Raw genomic sequence first — 21454 nt, 5'->3', positions numbered from 1 at the left:
AGTGCTCTCATATATTAACTTCTGTGTCAACAGTGTCACTGTGGACAAACGTCTCCGGGTGTATTCCAACCAGAAACCCTGGATGACTAAAGAGGTCCAGGTCCTGCTGAAGCAACGTGACGCCGCTTTTAGATCCGGTGATGGTATGCAGTACAGTGCAGCCAGATCTCAGTTGAAAAGAGGCATCAGAGAGGCCAAGGCAGCGTACAAGAGAAGGATCGAAGACCACTTCACCACCAACAACTCACGACAGGTATGGCAGGGAGTTCAGCACTTAACCAACTACAAACCTGGCAATACCACGTTGACTGAGGGTAACGCGGAGCTTGCAGAGGAGCTGAACCACTTCTTCGCACGCTTTGAGGTGAAGGGACCAGAGGCAGCAGCAGCAAAAACATCGGACAGCAGCAGCCCAAGCCTCATAGTGCAGGAATATGAGGTGAGGCGCACACTGAGGGCAGTGAACCCCAGGAAGGCCACCGGACCAGATGGGGTAACCGCAAAGGTCCTAAAAGAGTGTGCAGACCAGCTGGCTGGGGTCTTCACTAAGATCTTCAACACTTCACTGTCCCAGTCCTGCATCCCGCCGTGCCTAAAGTCAGCCACAATTGTCCCACTGCCAAAGCGTACTAACATTAGCAACCTCAACGACTACCGACCAGTTGCTCTAACACCTGTTATAATGAAGTGCTTTGAGAAACTGGTCCGACGTCACATCATGTCCTGCCTGCCACCCACACTCGACCCGCTCCAGTTTGCATACAGAGCTAACAGATCAACTGAAGATGCCATCGCTACAACGCTCCACACCACCATCTCTCACCTGGAAGTGCAGGGCCGTTACGCCAGGCTGCTCTTTGTTGACTTTAGCTCTGCTTTCAATACGATACTCCCGGACAGACTAATAGATAAACTGCTGGAAACTGGACTTCCTTCCACCACCTGCCGCTGGATCAGAGACTTCCTCTCAGACCGTGTACAGAGAGTTAGAGTGGGGCCTCATCTTTCCTCAGCCCTCAGCCTCAACACCGGCTCTCCACAAGGCTGTGTACTGAGTCCCCTACTGTACACTCTGTACACACATGACTGTGTTAGTTCCCACCCAGACAACACAGTCATCAAGTTTGCAGATGATACCACTGTGGTGGGGCTCATCTCAGGGGGAGATGAGACTGCATACAGAGCTGAAGTTCAGAGGCTGTCAGATTGGTGTGCAGACAACAACCTGGACCTCAATACCACCAAAACAAAAGAACTGGTAGTTGACTTCAGAAGGAGGAAGTCCGAGCTGCAGCCTGTCAGCATCAATGGGGAGTGCGTGGAAAGGGTCTCCAGTTTCAAGTTTCTGGGTGTGCACATAGACACAGACCTCCAATGGAGCTCTAACACCTCTGTGGTCTTAAAGAAGGCCCAACAGCGTCTCCACTTTCTGAGAATCCTCAGAAAAATGGACCTGAAGAAGGAGCTGCTGACCGTCTTCTACCGCTGCTCCATTGAAAGTGTGCTGACATATTGCATCGGTGTGTGGTTCTCCAGCTGCACCACAGCACACAGAAAGGCACTCCAGAGGGTCATCAACATGGCCCAAAAAAATCATTGGACATCCTCTTCCCTCCCTGAAGGACCTGTACAGCACTCGCTGTCTCAAGAGGGCACGCAGCATCCTACGGGACTGCACACACCCAGGACACCGGGTGTTTAAGCTGCTGCCGTCTGGCAGGAGGTTCAGGCTGCTGAGGTCCCGAACAAATAGACTCAAGGACAGCTTTTACAACAGCGCAATAGCCCTGATCAATGTAAATAGCTGACCTGACTGGATACCTCCCTGGACTTTTTAGGGGGAGGTAACAATGTTTAAAACAATAACAATAATATTTATATTTATAACAAGGTGCAATAATAATTAATGTGCAATAATAACAGTGTGCAATACACATACACTTATTCTTCTTTTTTATACTAAGTTAATATACTGTGTTGTGTTGTTTGTTACGTTGTGATGTGTCATATCGTGTCGTGTTGTGTTATATGTAGTGCCGACGTAGGACAGTTTTTCCAATTTCATTGTACTACTGTACTATGTATGACTGTGCAATGACAATAAAGAGTTATCTTATCTTATCTTATCTTATGAGCGCCCTGTGTTATAAGCCCCAAAAACCAAAAAACGAAACTAAATATTTCCACAAAAAACCAGTTGAAGTAATATGTGATTGTCATTATAAGTAGGCCTTTAGATGGACCAAAGATTGGCACCAACATACATTTTGACCTGCCATTATTTTTCTTGCATTTTTTTTGCAATTTAAAAATTAAAACTTCAAGGCCCTGAGTCTTCATTGACATCCAAGAAAAGAAGAAAAAATAAAATCATATGATGATAATTTGGGGTTGAAAAATAGCGTTTATAATGGAAGTCAATGGGCAGAAAATGGTCCCCAGGGTGATGGGTGTGGGGATTTCTGCTGCTCAGCCATTTTAGGCTGATTTAAGGAATTCACACTGGAATATTAACATTGACAGGTAAAAACTATCCTGTGGCAAGTTTGGTTATATTCCACTGAACACAGTGGAAATGGCAGCCATTTAACACATAGCAGTGGCACAAAAAGGTCCCAAGAAGGCAGGAAGGTTAAAGGAACAACAACAAACCTTTGGGAACAGGAGGAAATGAAGAGGGGTGAATATCTGCTGTGAGGGATTTGTAGGTTTCTCTTTGCACAGCTTGTTGTTGTTAGCAGCCAGAGTCGCAGCAGGCAGCCTGACTCCAGCTGATCAGTCAGTACCGGGAGGACAGCCAGCTGCTGTGTGCATGAACAAGTTGGAAACAGACATGACAAATATGATGATGGAAAACTCAGAATTTAAAATCAGGGTTTCGAGGTTTTACAGCATTTAGCTGGATTGCTGTTTTGTGTATTATAACGTAATGGCCATGAATGACTTAAATCAGAGTATTGTTAATGTTTTACAGTTTTTGTAATGTCCAGGTGGTGGCTACATGAGCTGTTTCACAAAGGCTCTGGGTAGGTGCTGACTCAGTGACAAACTAATATAACAGACCAGTGACCAATAACAGAGACTGACTTCAGTGAGGCATGTGGAACTAAAACTAAACGTTTTTAACAAATCTGACCAACTCACAAAGCTACTGAAGAGGATCAGGGTCACTGGGAAAGAGAAAGAAACCTTTTCCCCAGTGGCCCTGATCCTCTCTCTGCAAACCCAACATAATGCAACTGCTACTAAAACAGGCTTGACTGTCCCTTCACATAAATGCTCTGTGTTCCATGTTCCACTCGGCCTGAAGAAATGTCACTAAATGACCTGAACATGTGAATTCTTGTTTAATTGGCAGCAACTGAACAAAGCCTTGGAGTGAGCTGCTTCATATAGGACGAGCCCACACTCGTTGTTCATACACTCTATACACAGTACACAGTGTAAACTTAGTATGTGACAACTGAAAGCAACTAAACCAGCAGATGGGGACTAACTAAATGATTGTATTTTCAACATAAAGCCCTGAAAATCTGTTGACTCGAACAGCTGCAGCCTAACACCTTTGTTGTCTTCCTTGGCAGTGCGAGATAAAAAAGATCTCCCCTTGGACGCGGTGGATCAAAAAGACCAGGATGGATCCTTTGATTACCAGTAAGTATAAATAGCTTGTTCTGCATTACTATTCCTGTTATATGCTCATGTAAAGCTCGTCAGCAGTTATCAGTCACGGTGGTCTGCAGCCCCTTCAGTAATGAACCTGCATATGTACCAACGTTACATAGCCTGAGTTTAAAATTTAAGCAATAAAGAACTGAACCAGAAACACTATAAGACCACGAAGCACTGCTGCTTAGAGGAAAGCCAAATGAAACGTCTTTCAACATTTGAATTGAAATGGCAGCTGTGTCCAGCTTCTTTAATTATTACTGTAAAAGCATCAGCCCAATGTTGGTGCCAGTTTCTAAAGGGAGTTCAGTCTGAGTACACCTACAGCTGAGCTCTGTGGGGAACAGCATGCACAGGGGTTAGCTCCGTGTTAGCGCCTTTCTGTTGAGGCCAGGGTTAGGGTGAGGCTCCTCCTACTCTGTGACTGATTGATCCTTAAGACTAGAGTGTTTGAAGTGAAGCGTGATGTGTACATAAAGCTGCTCACTATTCTAACAACATACATGTGAATAACTTGTAAACACAAGTTAGTGTTCAGACCACGTCTGGCACATTTTTCTTGCACATTCTCCTTGCTGGTAGTTGGTTAGAATAGAATAGAATAGAATAGAATAGAATAGAATAGAATAGAATAATCCTTTAATTGTCCCACAAGGGGAAATTTGGTTGTAAGTGTAGCTAGTTATGAGTAAAACTTCTGGAACAGCAATAACACAAGTGCAGTAAAGTGTGTGTTGGAGTGTGTGCACATTCAGACTGGTGTGCGCGACTCTTTGAAGGAGCAGAGTTAGACGATCTCCTGACCCAGCTACACCCTTTATCTAGATTTGAACACGTCCGTGTTTCTCTCTGAAGTGCGCACACAAATATATTCAAACTCGATACCATGTACTGTGTAAAGGCTTCTGTGTAATGTCAAGGACATGTGGTAAGTTGCATCTTTTGCTCCTTCCAGGTTCCACTGAGCTCTGTGGCCTCATTCTTCTTCATGACGAATGAACCTGTCCCTTAATTTGCCAACAGTCCCTTTAGACTAAAGACCTTTTAAGTTTAACCTGCTTCCTAAATCTGAAGTGGACGTGTTCTAACTGAGCTGTGTGAGAGGGCATCTTAACTTTCATCACCACAACTTTAACATCAGAATTTCATTTGTGACCCCGGGTCCTAAATGGGTCCATTAAATCACACAAATGGGTCCCACATAACGTTCATAACTGGGCTTGTACTTAGAATGACAGCTGCTGTTTTTTGACTCACACTGTGTGTTCAGGGTAACTTCGAGAGGTGCAATGAGCGTTTGACCCCAGCATGCTGTGCTTAATGATGTGTTTCCTCCTCCAGAACCTGTTTTCTGTCAGTGAACAGCTCAGGGTCCAGCCCATTCAGCTGTGTGTTTTTACACTAACCCATGCATGCACAATGTGGAACTTGTCTTCCTTCCTTCCTTCCTTCCTTCCTTCCTTCCTGCCGTCTTATGTGGTTCCTCACATCTTGTCCCTCTCTCTCCCCCAATGCTGAAATGGGTCATCTGTCCATGACAGGAACGAGAACGAGAACAGGTACTTTGGTTTTCAGCAAAGTCTTTTGGCCTGAGCATGTAGGGGTAAGCGGTGTGAGGGTGGGGGTAAGAACAGGATAAGGTGTAGCATGTTTGGAGACTTGACAACATGCCTGCATTGTTGGCTTTTGGGTCAGCCTGCAAAGAGGGTGCAGTTTAAGTCCATGATGTGAGCAGTAACACTCCATCTGGACTGCATTTAATGTAATATTCAGGAAAAAATGGAAACAGAATTTGTATTTGCTCCGTCAGTTATGACCAGCTGTTCTTGCCCAAAACACAACAAAGCTCTGATTCTAGCGGTATCTCAAATTTTAGTAGAAATAAATTAGGAATGCAGATTTTCCTCTCTGCAAGAAGAGCCTGTCCTTTGTCCCAAACGTCTCCTGGTATTGTCCCCACAGTTTTTAAAAAGAACAGTGCTGCCTGTTAGCAGCAGTAGCTGGAGAGCAGTGCTTCCAGAAATGAGCCGAGGCGACAGAGGCCTTTCATGCTACAGGGCTTCGTTGTGACAGTCCACATGGTCACACGCTCTTGGAGTGTGTACTTAGTTGGTTGACTTCCTTTGTTAGTTGTGTTGCTGTGCCACACAGGAAGTGGTTCACAGCTTTGTAACTTCCCATATGGAAAAGAAATAGTAAAAACTTCTATGATTTACTCATGAAAGTGGCCACTTTCTTACTACTTTCATACATTGTTTTAGTATCCAAAACATACAAGTTTCATTATCTCATTTTTCAAGGGATCTTATATCTGTTTTCACTCTTGTATGCTTTTCTTACAAGTTTCACACAGACAAACTGTATAAGAGTTATAAATATCTTTTCCATGTGGACAGAGACCAGAGTCAGTGGTCAAGCTGCTGTTTGTTCCTAAACGTTGCTCCGCTCCATGGTGACCGATTGAGAAGGTTACCTAGGCAACAGGAACTAAGCGTCCACTACAAAGCAAGGCACAACAAACGACTTTTGATTTTGTACACGGCGTATCTGCCTGTGGATTGGAGGCTCTTTGGGTTTCTTATCTTTGCCCAGCATGCAGCCACATTGAACTACACTCATTCATTTTATCTACCTTACATTCATGACTGATTTAGAATCGCCAGCTAACCTAAGATGTGTTTTTCTAGACTGTGGGAACAAACCAGGAATGCAGGCACAAGGAGAACATGCACAGTTTGATATCCTTCTCGGTATAAGGCAACAGATCCAAGCACTCCACCACTTAATTCATGTCTTTATCATGCAAAGAGCAACATTTAAAACAGCCTCTCTTTAAATAAAAAGATGCCAACTCACAGCTAAGTAAATAAAAAGTTCTCTTTTAAATTTACTGCTAATCTACGAGGTCTGTACACTTTCAGGCCTCACAGAGCAGATCTCAGTGTTCACTGAGAAAACATTTATATCAAATATAAAGAATTTGGTTTCATTTGGTTGTATGTATTTATATTTTAAATACATAAAAGGTTAGGATTGCCATTTTAAACAAACTATCATCTTTTTGGTGAATCGAACCAGATGGTTTCAGTGCCTAAACCTAACCAGTGGGTGAAAGTAGCCTGCATGATGCTTCATTTGATTAAAAACAAATGCTGAACTGGACAATGTGGCACCCACTTTACACTGGAAAAATCGCCCCAGTAAAGTTTCCATTAACAGGAATCGAGGCCAAAACCACTTTTGAACCCGGCTGGAAGAAGCATGTTCGTTTCTGCTGTCGTTAAGTTGGGCTTGCTTTTGGAGTGGCGCTTCTCACAGAGCTGGGAAGTACCGAAGCACAAACACTTCCTTAGAATACTCAAGTAACTGTGGTTTACTTGAGTATTTATTTTTCTGACTTTTTGTTTAACACAAATCGCTGCACTCTGTAGTCCTGTCATTTTGTCAAAGAGGCTGCGTAAGCATTAAAGTTTTCTTTCTGTGTGCCTTTAAACATCAAACTACTCTCAGCCTAAATGGACGTACAGATAGTCGTATTGGTTTGTCCATTACCAGCACTTATCACACGCAAAGAGAGAAAAGACACCAAAACATGATCGAGGCATAATTTTCACTCGTCTGCTTGGGCGTGGCGGGAACGTCAAAGAACGATGTTGTTACTTTTTCCTGCGCTTCTGTTCTACACTGCAGACTTTGAGTACATTCATTCCTTTGTTCCTCTGAAGAGAAGAGGCTTCCTAATCAAGTACCACTGACACATAAGGACGTGTCGGTTTCCCTTCAGCCAACATGTCATCATTTAGTTTGAAGGTCTAAGGCTGTCTTCACCAGAAACTGTGCCAAGCAGTAGTGTGGATGACACAACTGTCACTGTGCCGTTGGATACTTCGCTCAGTATACATTCATGTTTGATCTGTTCAGCAGGTCACAAACTTGTCAGAATAAAAAATACTTATATAATCATCTTCTACCATCTTTTCCTTCTCAGCTCAGAAAGTGTTGCTTTTTTCCTTCCTGCTTCTTCATTTTTTGTTTTTATTTTTTGGCCTTGAATTTGCTTTGGTCATGTTTTTTCTTTCAGTTTTTGCTTGTTTTTGTTTGCTAAAATGTATCCACACATATATACACATATACATATATATATATATATTGCAAATGTCCTTTGGTATAAAGCGTGGCCGTTCTGAGAGTGTAGATTGTGTCCTCTGGGGTGAGCGTCTGAACACACAAAAGGAGATAAGAACATCTTACCTTTGCATCCTTCAAATGCACTCTTTTTTCTTCTGTCATGCTACTGGTTTAATAACAAGGTTAATGCTAGCGTACAGCTGTGTATAACTATGCATGAAATTCTCCTGCCTGTTAAAATCTGTTAGGAGACATCAGAGATGAAATCAAGCATGCAATACAGATGCTGCCCAGATTTCATTTTTAAATACTTTAGCATGCACAGTGTCATAGTTAAAGGACATGTTTGTTTATTTGGGTTTTCAAATTATTTCTGAGAAGATGCTGCCTGGATTATTGTGTGTGTGTGTGTGTGTGTGTGTGTGTGTGTGTGTGTGTGTGTGACCAGAGCTCATTATCTGAGACCTGCACGACGAAGCTTGTTTGGGGTTTATCTTCAGGGTTGACCTTGGCTTTTCAGTGCTACATAAGCAGTCGGCTACTCCCTGCTCTGTACTACACAGCCTGCTGCAGAGCAGAGATGCTACTGATGAAGAAATGCTCGTGAACACTGTGCCACCCTTCCTGCAGATTCTCTCACGCAGCAGATAGTGCTGAGCCTTTTTCTTTTTCGGCTGCAAACAATCTTACAAAAATGTTATTGTTGTATGGGCATTAATAGGCTGTATGATCCTACAGGAGGCCTACTGTAGGATCATACATCTTCAACCAGCCCTTATTTCTTTACATTTTGCTTCCACTAGATTTTCTTCCACTGGTCTTAAGTTTTAAAACATCACCTAGTTGACAACCAGTGTTCTGTACATGTAAGAGATAAAGAACCAATATGAAATCCTGTCTTTATTTTAAAGTTTAATATGTGTATTTATTTATTTAGATAAAAAATACATCAGAGAGCAACCTGGGGTTGGTATGTTGCCACGATTTGACATGCAGACTGGAGCAGCCAGGGATTAAACCACTAACCCTCCCCATTAGTTGATGACCTGCTCTCCTTGAGCCACAACCAGGAGGTAACTTTTCTAATAAACCATTGTTAAGGAAAGGAAATGGGGAGAAAAGGCTGAGATATGCCAGATTACATAAGACCTGGATTGAAAAGCAGCAGGTTTCTGAGCCTAATTTTGACATTTTTGTCTGAAATTGTCATTAATATGTATGGACGAAGTCAAGAGAGATGTGCAGCAGTGAGCAGGTGCCTGTAAAACATGCAAGAGGCTCTGTCACAGTGTAGGGCTGTATTTCAGCCAGTGGTGATGGGCTCTTCCCAGAAATGATGGAATTATGAACACAGAGAAGTACTTTCAGATTTTAATCAACTACACAGTGACATCTGGAATCTGATTGGCAACAGCTTCATTTTTCTGCATAATGAGCCCAAAGACACGGCCACTGCAGTAAAAGCATAGCTGGATAGACACTGTGGAAGAGTATCAGTGGTGGACTAGTCTCTCCTGGACTTCAGCATGAATTGTGTAGAGTGGGATCATCTCGACAGAACCAAAGGCAGATAGAGGAGCACTCTCCAGTGTCTTTCAAGAAGCCTGGGAAGCCATCCCTGAGGACGACTAAACGCTACAAGACTAACAACTAAACAACTAAGGACTACAGAAGGCTTAGGTAACAGAGTTCAGGCTGTGCTGAACAATGGAAGCGGTCATTGACTAGTGTTTGTTTGTACCAACTCTGTTTTCCCCTGTAATTGTGTACTTTTCAGTCATCTTTCCATGTTTCAATAAACTGCTACACCTATTTCCCATTTTTCCCAGCAAAGTGTAAAGAAATGGGGGCAGCTCAGGACCCTTGCACAGTCCTGTGTTTGTACTTGCTGAGCTTCTTTAAAATCTGCTCCTACATTTGAGTTTAGTTTCCATATTTCTTCTTCACTTGTTCTTAGACTGTGAAACAGCATTGGAGCTGAAAGAACAATTCAGTTCAGTTTTATTTATGTAGCACCAAATCACCACAAGACTCAAGTCAAGGTCCTTTAGGTGCTGAGACCGTACAGTCTGACAACGCCCCCCTGTGACCATCGTGGGAAGGAAAAACTATTTTAACAGGAAGAAACTTCAAGCAGAGCCTCAGGGAGGGGGTGTGGTGAGGACAGGGGGGCAGGACGAAAGACACATTGTGGAAGAAACCAAGAGATTAATAATAACTAATGATTAAATGCAGTAGAGGTGTATAAACACATACTGCAGCATAACTAAGGGAGGATTCAGGGTCACCTGGTCCAGCCCTAACTATATGCTTTAGCAAAAAGGAAAGTTTGAAGCCTAATCTTGAAAGTAGAGATAGTGTCTGTCTCCTGAATCCAAACTGGAAGCTGGTTCCACAGAAGAGGGGCCTGAAAACTGAAGGCTCTGCCTCCCATTCTACTTTTAAATACTCTAGGAACAACAAGTAGGCCTGCAGAGCGAGAGCGAAGTGCTCTAATAGGGTGATATGGTACTACGAGGTCATTAAGATAAGATGGGGCCTGATTATTTAAGATGTGAAGAGAAGATGTTTCCAAAGCTCTCACACATGGATGTGGTGTATGCTGGCTTCTTTGTACATGCCTCTAGTGAAGGACTTGTTGAAGGCAAGCTTAAAGAGCATTAGTGAATAATTTAGTCCTGGTGCAAATATGGGGTAAGTGTTTTTTTAAGAGGGGCATATATGGCAGCAAAATGGGTTGAATCAATACTCCCACTGATACAGTTGGCAGCTTAAGAACTCAAAGGATTGCTGTACTGTCAGACCTTTGGGCAACAATTGCAAACTACATTGATAACTTCAGATAATAGCAGTGTGCTGCATGTGTGCTGTATATGTTCTAAAACAGACCCGGTCTAGTTGTTTGAGGAAAAGATATTCAGCCAACTTATCTGCCAAAAATAAAGAGAAACATCAAAAAACATTAAACTTACAAAAAACATTTGCCTCTTCTTTACATCTTTACTTTCCCCTTATAGTGTGTTACAGGGTCCTGAAGCTAAACAGGTCCACCTGATGCTATTGTGAGAGCCTGGAGCCGTTTGAGCTTCTAACATTGCTGTTTCATTGCCCCTGCAGCAGCGACGAGGACAACAAGCCTCTGCAGGGCAGCCAGACTTCACTGGATGGCAACGTAAAGGAAAGCGACGACAGCCTGGTGGACTACGGCGAGGGAGGAGACGGGCAGTTCAACGAAGACGGTTCTTTCATCGGCCAATACACAGTGAAGAAGGACAAGGACGAGACGGAGGGCAACGAGAGCTCCGAGGCCACTTCGCCTGTGAATGCCATCTACTCGCTGGCATAGCGGCTCAACAGCGCACACGGGGAACTTGGACTCTCTGATTTGTTATGATAGAACCACACACATGATTCTATGAGTATATGAAACACATTACACACAGTGAAAGCAGCAGTGGCACCAGTCTGGAGACTGTCTAGGCTCTCCTCTGCAGGTAACGTGGAAAAAGATGCGACCACAAGCCTTTAATTTATTTTTCCAGTTCTAACAATATGGTCCATGGACACATCTGGAGAAAGTGAACGATGCTCGTTTTCCTTTGCGCTCTGCCTGCCCTTTACCCACACAGACTTGAAGTGTGCCTTCGGGAGGCATCAAACGTTCTTTAGAGATTTTTTGGTTTGTGACTCAGCTCTGCTTCCCGATAACCTCCCCCGTGCCCGGCATACCTCTGCGTAACCAAGTAAAGTAGTCACAGAGGTTAAATATACATACACACTCTGGCCACATCCTGTAACATATCAGCTTCTAACCATAGGATGCCGGCAGATATGTTTATCATATTGATATTTAGGCAATGAAAGATTTTAGTTTTTCCACAGCTGATAGAGGAGTCCGTGAAACTTAACGAATGCTGTATAAAGTCCTGGCACACATTTTAGTGCCCTGCAAATCTATGCACTATCACCTCCTTCATACCATTTTTGGTTCCATCTGGTTAGTAAAAGTACACATTGTGGGCTTCTTTTTAGCAGGTTCAGTCCCAAGGTGGTTTGCCTTGGACTTTGTTGCAGGTGTTCCCTCTTATCCTGTGTTGCAGTTGTTCAAAATGCTTTTGCTGGGTAAAGCTGTTTCATGCTTTGTGCTCAGTTACAGTATGTGGTTAATTAAACCCAACGTTGTTCTGAAGCATGGTCATAAACTTAGTGCGAGAGAAATGTGATAGGTTTGCTCGAGAAACACCAGCGCACTAAAAAACAGTGAATTCCCTAATTAGCATGTGGGCTTGTGCTACATTCATGTCTAGCTGACAGGGTTCGAGGACAATGGTTCCCACACTAATATGGGAATCATCGCCATCATGTTATCGGAATGTGGGAAAAACTGCAAAAGGAAGAAGTTTGAATTCAATGTGTCCTGCCGTGAACGTAATCGTGAAAGACACTGGAAATGTCCAGTCTGCTATCCAAAGACAGTTTAGTCTGTGAACTCGAGGAGGTGTGGATCAAACTGCCAACCTTGCAGTTATTGGATGAGCTCATCAAAGCACAAGCTGACTGGTCAGTCACAGTCCTGGATCAATATTCTTCTGATATTGCAGGACAACTGTGAGGCTCCTTAATTCTGTTGACTTTGTTAAAGAGTTACATCCAATCAGGTAAACTGGCAGTTTTGAAAGTGTGTTTTAGAACCAGGCCAAATGTATGGTGGTCACACAGGGACATATTTCAACTGAAAGAAAATATTCTTCTGCCCCTCTTTAGCACTGCGAGTGTCAGGTTAGCATCTTCGTTTTGTCTCCTGGGTCATGAATGTAGCACCAGAAGTCATGATCCATAAGCCGTGTCCACACTAACCTTTGTGCGTCCAGCTTCACTCCGGCTGTGCAGACATCAGTACCACACACTGTATACAATGACCTCCAGTACTCACTGTTACTGGAACAGCCACACGTGTTGATCTGAAAGAGTCCACATAGATACGTTCAATTATTTTATTTTTTGCCTTGAGGTGCTTTATATTGCAAGCTACAACATGGGCGAGCGAAGGCCAACAATCACATGATGTAGATAAGGTGCATCCTAATCAGTGAGGTAAGTGCACTGCACTCTGTGCAGCCTGACCCCACCTGCACAGAGGGACCTCTTTGGATCTTTATGAACTTGATCCGTTTCTTATCGCTCCAAAAAGACATAATTACAAAACACTGCTACGTGATACAAATGATTTAAAGAATGAAAAGTACAATTCACAGCCACAAATGAAAGTTATCCGCTTCATTTGATGTTTTTGAGGTTCACTCCTGCTGCAGTTACTGAAGCTACTATTAACCCCTGAGTGCTACATCAAACAGGCGGACATTTGGAATATTTATTTGGTATTTATTACATGATGTGGAAAGCATTAATATATTAGTTCTTAATTTAATTCACTTCATCTTTATGTACAACTGAGCCAAACTACCGATGGCTACAGAATAAAGTTATTGTTCATCGCGAGAGGCATCAACACACAACTGTATCTTCAACATATTTTTCTAGCAGCTACGTTTTCTGCTGTACCGACGTCTCTGTCCATCCTTATACTCATGCTGTGTTACTGTTACTCTGTGTTGTTGTTCAGACTTAAGTAGCATAACCTTTCCATCATTCTGAGAATGAATCGATGTGTGTTCATTATTGCAGATTATTTGGTATTTATTTTGTACATCAGAGTCCTGAAAGAAAATCCTACCTTTGTAAATATTGAAGACTTGACCCCCACCCGCCCAATGAGTCACAAATCTGCATCCACCAAGCAGCTGTAGTGGTGCAGTCTGTCCTGCACCTTTGTTATGTAGCTTGGATTAATCTTTGCACTCTGAGGAAGAGTCATCCCTTTGCGTTGTCATATACGGACTGTGGCAAGCCTTCTCAGGTGATGGCTTGGTTTGTGTTGTGAAACATGTTCGATTCTACTGTGTTCAAAGTAACAGCTCCTGCAGCGTACTACCTGAGTTACACAAACTACTACAAGACCTGAGAACATGAATTTCCTGAGGTCCCCTCCTTGTCTCAGATAGAGGCTGGATACACAGGCATGACATGTGTCTCATTACAGGGGTCAACAACTTTGACCCCTGTAATGTATTCCACTTTGTTTGTTGGTCTTTGTTCCCCATTACAACTCTTCTCAGGTGCTCTTTGTCAACTTGTAAATCTGCATATCCACAAAAACCTTGGTAAGAAGTCTTAAACTGGGGAAAATCATTCATTTTCTGAACTTCCTCTTTCTTAATGTGTCCTAGTGTGAGACGGCCAATTAACTGCAGCCCCAAACCTGACATGTGTTTCAAACGATCCACAGCAAACAGGTACAGTGTGATATCAGACCACATCAAAATAACACTTCCACAATCCTCAGCTGATACACTTACACTGCAGAATGAAACGGTTTTACTAGTTTTGATCTCTGTAACAAAGACCAAAGGGATGTTTGTCATGATGATATATAATCAACACTAAGCGTTCGGTAAAACTAACATTTAAACGGCGTGTTCTCTTCTGTCTAGAATCCGTTGACAGCTCTCTCTCGAGCACTGTACAGATGAACCTTGGCAGTGTTAATACAATACAGAGTTGGACGAGCTGCCTGCTAATGGCTGCAGTAAGAGGCAAGCCTTTCTAATTCAGTCAGTTTGATTTGTTAAAGCAAACTCAACACTTCATGTGTACACTGAAGGACACGTGAAGGACACTAAAGGAGTAAAACTCCTCAATCATTTCATGCAATGGGAAAGCCTTTAATCTTCCTGTGAGATGTTTGCCTGCATACTGTATGCAAAAACACTGAACGAGACCAGACAACCACAAAGCCAGGCAGATCAGCATCCACATCTATTGGAGATAAAGAATCTGAATTTCAGGAGTGGGACATGCCTCCAAACATGCTCCTTCTGGTTCTTTTCTACATATGACTCCCCCACTTCTGGTTTTCATGCCCCACCCTCACCTCTTCACTTCTCATCAGTACACAGATCTGCCATGGAAACAGGGCATGTGTTTTTGGACTTTGATGGGAATATTTGTATTCTTTTAATAATTTACCTTGAGTGTTTTTGCCAGGCTGTCTCTATCCCCATCTGTGCTACATCCAAGTGTTAGCTACAGTTATCCTTCTTGTGATGTAGCACAATGCCACTTGAAATTGATTGAAGTTACCTGCTTAGCAGGGCGCCAGGTTAAAAACAGTTGTAGAGGATTTTCATGAAACACATGCTTATTTGCTTCCTACAGTGGGTTTAGAAGTTGACCCAGACCACCTGCTGCTAACGTCTGCAGAGGAGAAGGCCACTTTACTTATGATAGACCTTGTGGCTCCAAAGTGAAATTTGAGTTTGAGCATCTCTAAAACAGAGCCCAGTAGTTTCCTTCTCATTGCTGATCTTATGTTTCTCACAGTACGTCCCAGTCATCTGTCCTCTCTTCTGAATGTTAAAGCAGTGTCCTCTGAGTTTTAATCAGCAGGATGACTCCTCCCATGCTGTACTGTGTTGACTAGCAGGACGCTGCTTGTGAAACTGACACAGACAGTGAGACAGAGCACTGGAAGAGCAATATTTGGTTGAAGAGCAGGTCTGAATTGTATCACTGGAACTGGAAATCTTTGCTAAAAACCATCACACACACCACTCCTTACTCGCTCTGCTGCTGCCCATCCACCAACCTCCACTGGTGGACCACAGCAGGGATGCTGGCAACAACAAAAAAACAAAGGTATACAAAGGTTCGTGTGTGTCTACACATCAGTTTATGGTGCACAAAGACCAAGCTTCTTTTTCTTCACTCTTCACATTATCTTAGCTCACCTTTAATTGGGGATGAAAATAGTCAATGTGTATTTTTACAGCCTTTGCTTTTCCTTCAGTTTAAAATGCTGCAAAGTGTCAGAACTTACTGGTGCACGTTTCCAGCTGGATTTTTCACAACTGCGTCATATTGGCATCTTCTTGTTTTTACCATGTGTATCAGAGCAGCGTGTTCACACCTTGCTTCTACATGCAGCATAACAGCTTTTGTAAGGTACATCTACTCTACAGGAAATGGCTTAAATATATTCACCATGTATGCGTGTATGATGACATGTTGCAACTTCTGCTAGTGCGCCTTCTTTATAGTAAAGCTATCTCCTTTTCTCTACCTCCTGACTTGGTTGTCATCCTTGTTTCTGTACTTCTGTGCAGCATAGATTTAAAGCAGTAGACTTTCCTATGGAAGAATTGATTATTTCATCCTAATTCATTATATTAATAGTAGAAAACACCACATGTTTCTACTGATACATAACCCAAAATCTTTGTCTTCATTTACAGGCTCCCTCTAGGAGAGCTGGTGATGGCCAAGCTAGCTCCTCTGGTGGCCTCTTGAGGCTGGCTCTAAAACAAAGTCTCAAGTTAAACTGACCAATGTCACAGAAATAAAAGTGCATCATTACAAACTGTTACAAAACCAAAACTATTTTACTGCTTTGCACTTTGTGTTTGGCTCTCCCTTTATAAAAGCTGAAAAAGGCTTAAAGTCGGGAACATTTCTACGTGTGCAGCAACAGCCCTGTTCCACTAGTACCGACTCGGTTTCCATCAGGTGGTCATAACTTTTCTAGGATCTACTCGGCCGGGCTCCGAGTCATCTGAGGTGAACTGACAATGTGACATCAGCAGACTGCATGCTATCGAATGGTTGGTCAGTGGCGTCACTCAATGAGTCATGAGAGCACCTCCTTCACCAAAATCAAAATCTTCAAAAAAAAAAAACATTTTTGAAAGCAGACAATGACAGAAATAAAAACCCAAAACACACAGTCTGACAAAAAGACATACACCATACAGCAGGTATACCATTGCGCTGACGTCCTCCACATGACTTTCAGCTGTGGGTGCCACAATGACCCCACACACGTCAGTTGTTACTAGATTGTAATGGAAAATGTCTGAAACAGAACTGAGTCCAGTCGAGCTCGTGTTGGTAGGTACCAGTGAAGCTGTAAGTGATGGTGGTCTTTTAGGCCTGACGTCTACCAAATTTTTACTTTCTGAACCAGCCTCTCTTTGACTTTTTGGAATAGTATCATTTAGAGTAAAGATCACTTTAGATTTTTGTGCTTCAGTTTTCACGAGTGATTTTTTGTTATTAGTCTGTTAGGTGATGCATGCAGTATATGGAAGGAACTTGGCAGTTATGGTCATTGTAGGGTCTAAAAGAGATGATACTGGACACAGTTTCAAAGATGAAACTTCCTGAAACCAGTGGGTGACATCATGGTGACGTCCATATATTCCACTAATTTACAACAGTCATCTCAAGATGCTTTATGTTGTAAGGTTAAACCCTGCAACATGAGTAAGAAACTCAAGCAATCACACGGCACCTTGTGAGAAAGCACTTGGTTATAGGAGAATCTCCAAAAGCTGACTGTGTTCATCTGGATGTTTTCAGTGGGAGAAACGTTTCATCATCATCAGGTGACGTCTTCAGTCTCAGCTGACTGCAGGTTTCAATCCTATAAACAGGACATTTGCATAATGACTGAAACCAGGAACAATGGGCTGGGAGGTCAGTTCAACTTTTGGAGATTTACTTACCTGGATGATTGAGCATGCATCAAGATGTGATAGGAGAATATTCCCTTTTAACGGGAAGAAACCTCCAGCAGATCCAGACTCACGGAGGGGCAGCCAGCAGGTGCCAGCGGGGGGTGAAGAGAAGAGACCAAGGGCAAACTATGGGAGAGAGTCACAGACGTTAACAGTTACAGTAGTGACACATATAAACACAAACTGAACAAAGATGAGTGTTGGGTCGGCGCTTCCACAGGCCCCACTGGTTTAGAGACTTATTCCCGTTAACGAAGCAAGACGAACAGCTCAACCGGATTTTCACATGCTAGCAAGGGGAACCGGACGGCAGCAGTCAGTGTCAAGCAAGTCCAAAGAACCAGCTTTCCCCACAGCCTTTTATTTCTGTGACACACAGGTTACACAAACACGGGGCGATCGTGGCTCAAGAGTTGGGAGTTTGTCTTGTAATCGGAAGGTTGCCGGTTCGAGCCCCGGCTCGGACAGTCTCGGTCGTTGTGTCCTTGGGCGAGACACTTCACCCGTTGCCTACTGGTGGTGGTCAGAGGGCCCGGTGGCGCCAGTGTCCGGCAGCCTCGCCTCTGTCAGTGCGCCTCAGGGTGGCTGTGGCTGCAATGTAGCTTGCCATCACCAGTGTGTGAATGTGTGTGTGAATGGATATGTAAAGTGCTTTGGGGTCCTTAGGGACTAGTAAAGCGCTATACAAATACAGGCCATTTTACCCATTGTAACCCCCCCCTATGGTGCATCATAAACCCTAAGGCATTGAGTGTGCGTGTATGTGCACGCATGTGCACGTGAGTGTGTGTGTTTGTTTTTGGGGGTGTGTTTGTGTGACCTCCTGCTCACCAAAAGGGTCATAAAGACAGGAAGTTTACTAAACAAGAAAACTGAACAGTCACCTGGATGTGTCCCTATAATAAAACACTACTGCCTCCCCCTCCATTCAACAGGCTGGGGAGGGGGTCAGAAACAAAGGAATCTCTTTGATCATACAGTTTGAACCAAGACTTACAAATGTAACTAACACATGACAACATTTAACAATTTCAACCTAACAATGAGTACTGAAGAAACACGTGGTAGACCATGGAAGCCCCACAGCTGCCTATTGCAGCATAAAGGAAAGTTTTAAGCACAATCTCGACCCTGGAGATAGTGTCTGTCTCCTGAATACAAACTGGGAACTGCTTTAATAGTAGAGAGGCCTGAGAGTTGAATGCTCTGCCTCCCATTCTGCTTTTGAAAACAGTCCACAGTCTCTGAATGAAGTGATCTGTTTGGATAACAAGGTACTGTGAGGCCTTTAAAAATGTTAACAGGATGCCAAGTGTTGGGTTTATCTAGGCACAAACCCCGCTGGAACACGAGCCCAACTAACTGCATGACAAAACAAGGCAAGACAGAGCTCTTTGTCTTTGTGGCTCGCGAGGGAAGTCAGCCAAAGCTGAGGATAAGATTCCTTCACCTGAACTCAACCAACTTCAACTGATTCCTTCACTGCAGCTCTTTTTATTGTGAGAAAGCAATCATTCATGAATATGCAATTACAAATACAAGTGACATTCTTAAGCAGGCATCTCTGAACATCAGTGTCTGTATTCTGTCTGTGCGTGTGTGTGTTTCCAGCCTGAATATATATTTCTAAGCATAAATGATTATGTTTCTAAATTCTAAATTCTGGTTTAAAACAATTATGAGCATTGTTTCTCCTGATGCTCCTTGTGCACCAGTTCAATCAACCACTGAATGCAATGAGTTTATGAACTATTTCACAGATAAGGTCACTGCCATCAGGTCTAATATCTCCATCATCTTCTCAATATCAAACTTACAACTTGCTCTCCTCTGATGTCTTGTAATGTAACAGGAGTAAAAGAGGACCAAGTATCAGAGGCCTGCTTTGTCATATAAAACAGACTTCAAGCCCCCTTGATGTCCTTCCATCTTCACTTTTCACTAGTGTGTTTGATTCAATTGGCCCCTGTATTGTGGAAATGATAAATACTTCTCTTCACACTGGCTCAGTCCCCAGCTTCTTTAAACAAGCTGTTGTTGAGCCAATATTAAAGAAACCCCAGCTGGATCCATCTCTTCCTAACAGTTATAGGCCAATATCCAAATTGCCTTTCATAGCGAAGATTTTAGAAAAAGTAGTACTAGAACAACGTAACTATTTCCTGGATAAAAATGCTGTTATGGACACTTTCCAGCTCTGCTTTTGACACTGTAGATCACAGCATCATGATAAACAGACTCGAGAACTTGTTTGGGATTACTGGTGTTGTTTTAAAATGGTTTATATCATATCTGTCTGAGAGATCTTTTAATTCAATTCAATTCAATTCAATTTTATTTATATAGCGCCAAATCACAACAAAAGTCGCCTCAAGGCGCTTCATAGATACAGAGAAAAACCCAACAATCATATGACCCCCTATGAGCAAGCACTTTGGCGACAGTGGGAAGGAAAAACTCCCTTTTAACAGGAAGAAACCTCCGGCAGAACCAGGCTCAGGGAGGGGCGGCCATCTGCTGCGACCGGTTGGGGTGAGAGAAGGAAGACAGGATAAAGACATGCTGTGGAAGAGAGACAGAGGTTAATAACAGATATGATTCAATGCAGAGAGGTCTATTAATACATAGTGAGTGAGAAAGGTGACTGGAAAGGAAAAACTCAATGCATCATGGGAATCCCCCGGCAGCCTACATCTATTGCAGCATAACTAAGGGAGGATTCAGGGTCACCTGGTCCAGCCCTAACTATATGCTTTAGAAAAAAGGAAAGTTTTAAGCCTAATCTTAAAAGTAGAGATAGTGTCTGTCTCCCGAATCCAAACTGGAAGCTGGTTCCACAGAAGAGGGGCCTGAAAACTGAAGGCTCTCCCTCCCATTCTACTTTTAAATACTCTAGGAACAACAAGTAGGCCTGCAGAGCGAGAGCGGAGCGCTCTAATAGGGTGATATGGTACTACAAGGTCATTAAGATAAGATGGGGCCTGATTATTTAAGACCTTGTATGTGAGGAGCAGGATTTTGAATTCAATTCTGGATTTAACAGGAAGCCAATGAAGGGAAGCCAAAACAGGAGAAATATGCTCTCTCTTTCTAGTCCCTGTCAGGACTCTTGCTGCAGCATTTTGGATCAGCTGAAGGCTTTTCAGTGAGTTTTTTGGACATCCTGATAATAATGAATTACAGTAGTCCAGCCTGGAAGTAATAAATGCATGAACTAGTTTTTCAGCGTCACTCTGAGACAGGATATTTCTAATTTTAGAGATGTTGCGCAAATGGAAGAAAGCAGTCTTACATATTTGTTTAATATGTGCGTTGAAGGACATGTCCTGGTCAAAAATGACTCCAAGGTTCCTCACCGCGTTACTGGAGGCCAAGGTAATGCCATCCAGAGTAAGAATCTGATTAGATACCATATTTATAGGCTTTTCAGGGCCGAGTACAATAACCTCAGTTTTATCTGAATTAAGAAGCAGAAAGTTAGCGGCCATCCAGGTCTTTATGTCTTTAAGACATTCCTGCAGTTTAACTCATTGGTGTGTGTTATCTGGCTTCATGGACAGATAGAGCTGGGTGTCATCTGCATAGCAGTGAAAATGTATGCTATGTCTTCTAATGATACTGCCTAAGGGAAGCATGTATAATGTAAACAGAATTGGTCCTAGCACTGAACCCTGTGGAACTCCATAATTAACCTCAGTGTGTGAAGAGGACTCTCCATTTACATGCACAAATTGGAGTCTATTAGATAGATATGATACAAACCACTGCAGCGCAGTACTTGTAATACCTACAGCATGTTCTAATCGCTCTAATAGGATATTATGGTCGACAGTATCGAACGCTGCACTGAGGTCTAGCAGGACAAGCACAGAGATGAGTCCACTGTCAGAGGCCATAAGAAGATCATTTGTAACCTTCACTAAAGCTGTTTCTGTGCTGTGCTGAGCTCTGAAACCTGACTGAAACTCTTCAAATAAACCATTCCTCTGCAGATGATCTGTTAGCTGTTTGACAACTACTCTTTC

At 43.0% G+C, this 21454-nt stretch overlaps 1 protein-coding gene across 19 annotated transcripts in view; it reads left to right on the top strand.

The window, feature by feature from the left end:
* nfasca (neurofascin homolog (chicken) a) overlaps nt 1-15975 on the top strand; it is a 167006-nt gene extending 151031 nt beyond the window's left edge. For 9 of the 19 annotated variants that reach the window (XM_085455527.1, XM_085455528.1, XM_085455530.1 and 6 more), the window contains 3 exons: nt 2991-3026; nt 3585-3654; nt 10915-15975. In XM_085455527.1, the coding sequence (XP_085311653.1) occupies nt 2991-3026; nt 3585-3654; nt 10915-11143 (335 nt within the window). In that variant the 3' untranslated portion in view covers nt 11144-15975. The other 10 variants (XM_085455543.1, XM_085455542.1, XM_085455541.1 and 7 more) reach the window with 5 other exon arrangements.
* The last annotated feature ends 5479 nt before the right edge of the window (nt 15976-21454 follow it).

This window comes from Copadichromis virginalis, linkage group LG5 (assembly GCF_057382275.1).
Source record: "Copadichromis virginalis isolate Kocher_CV1m ecotype Utaka linkage group LG5, C_Virginalis_male_GT1.1, whole genome shotgun sequence".
In the NCBI taxonomy this organism is placed as follows: domain Eukaryota; kingdom Metazoa; phylum Chordata; class Actinopteri; order Cichliformes; family Cichlidae; genus Copadichromis; species Copadichromis virginalis.
Note: the sequence above shows the minus strand (reverse complement) of the source record. Positions and strands in the feature narration are given on the sequence as shown.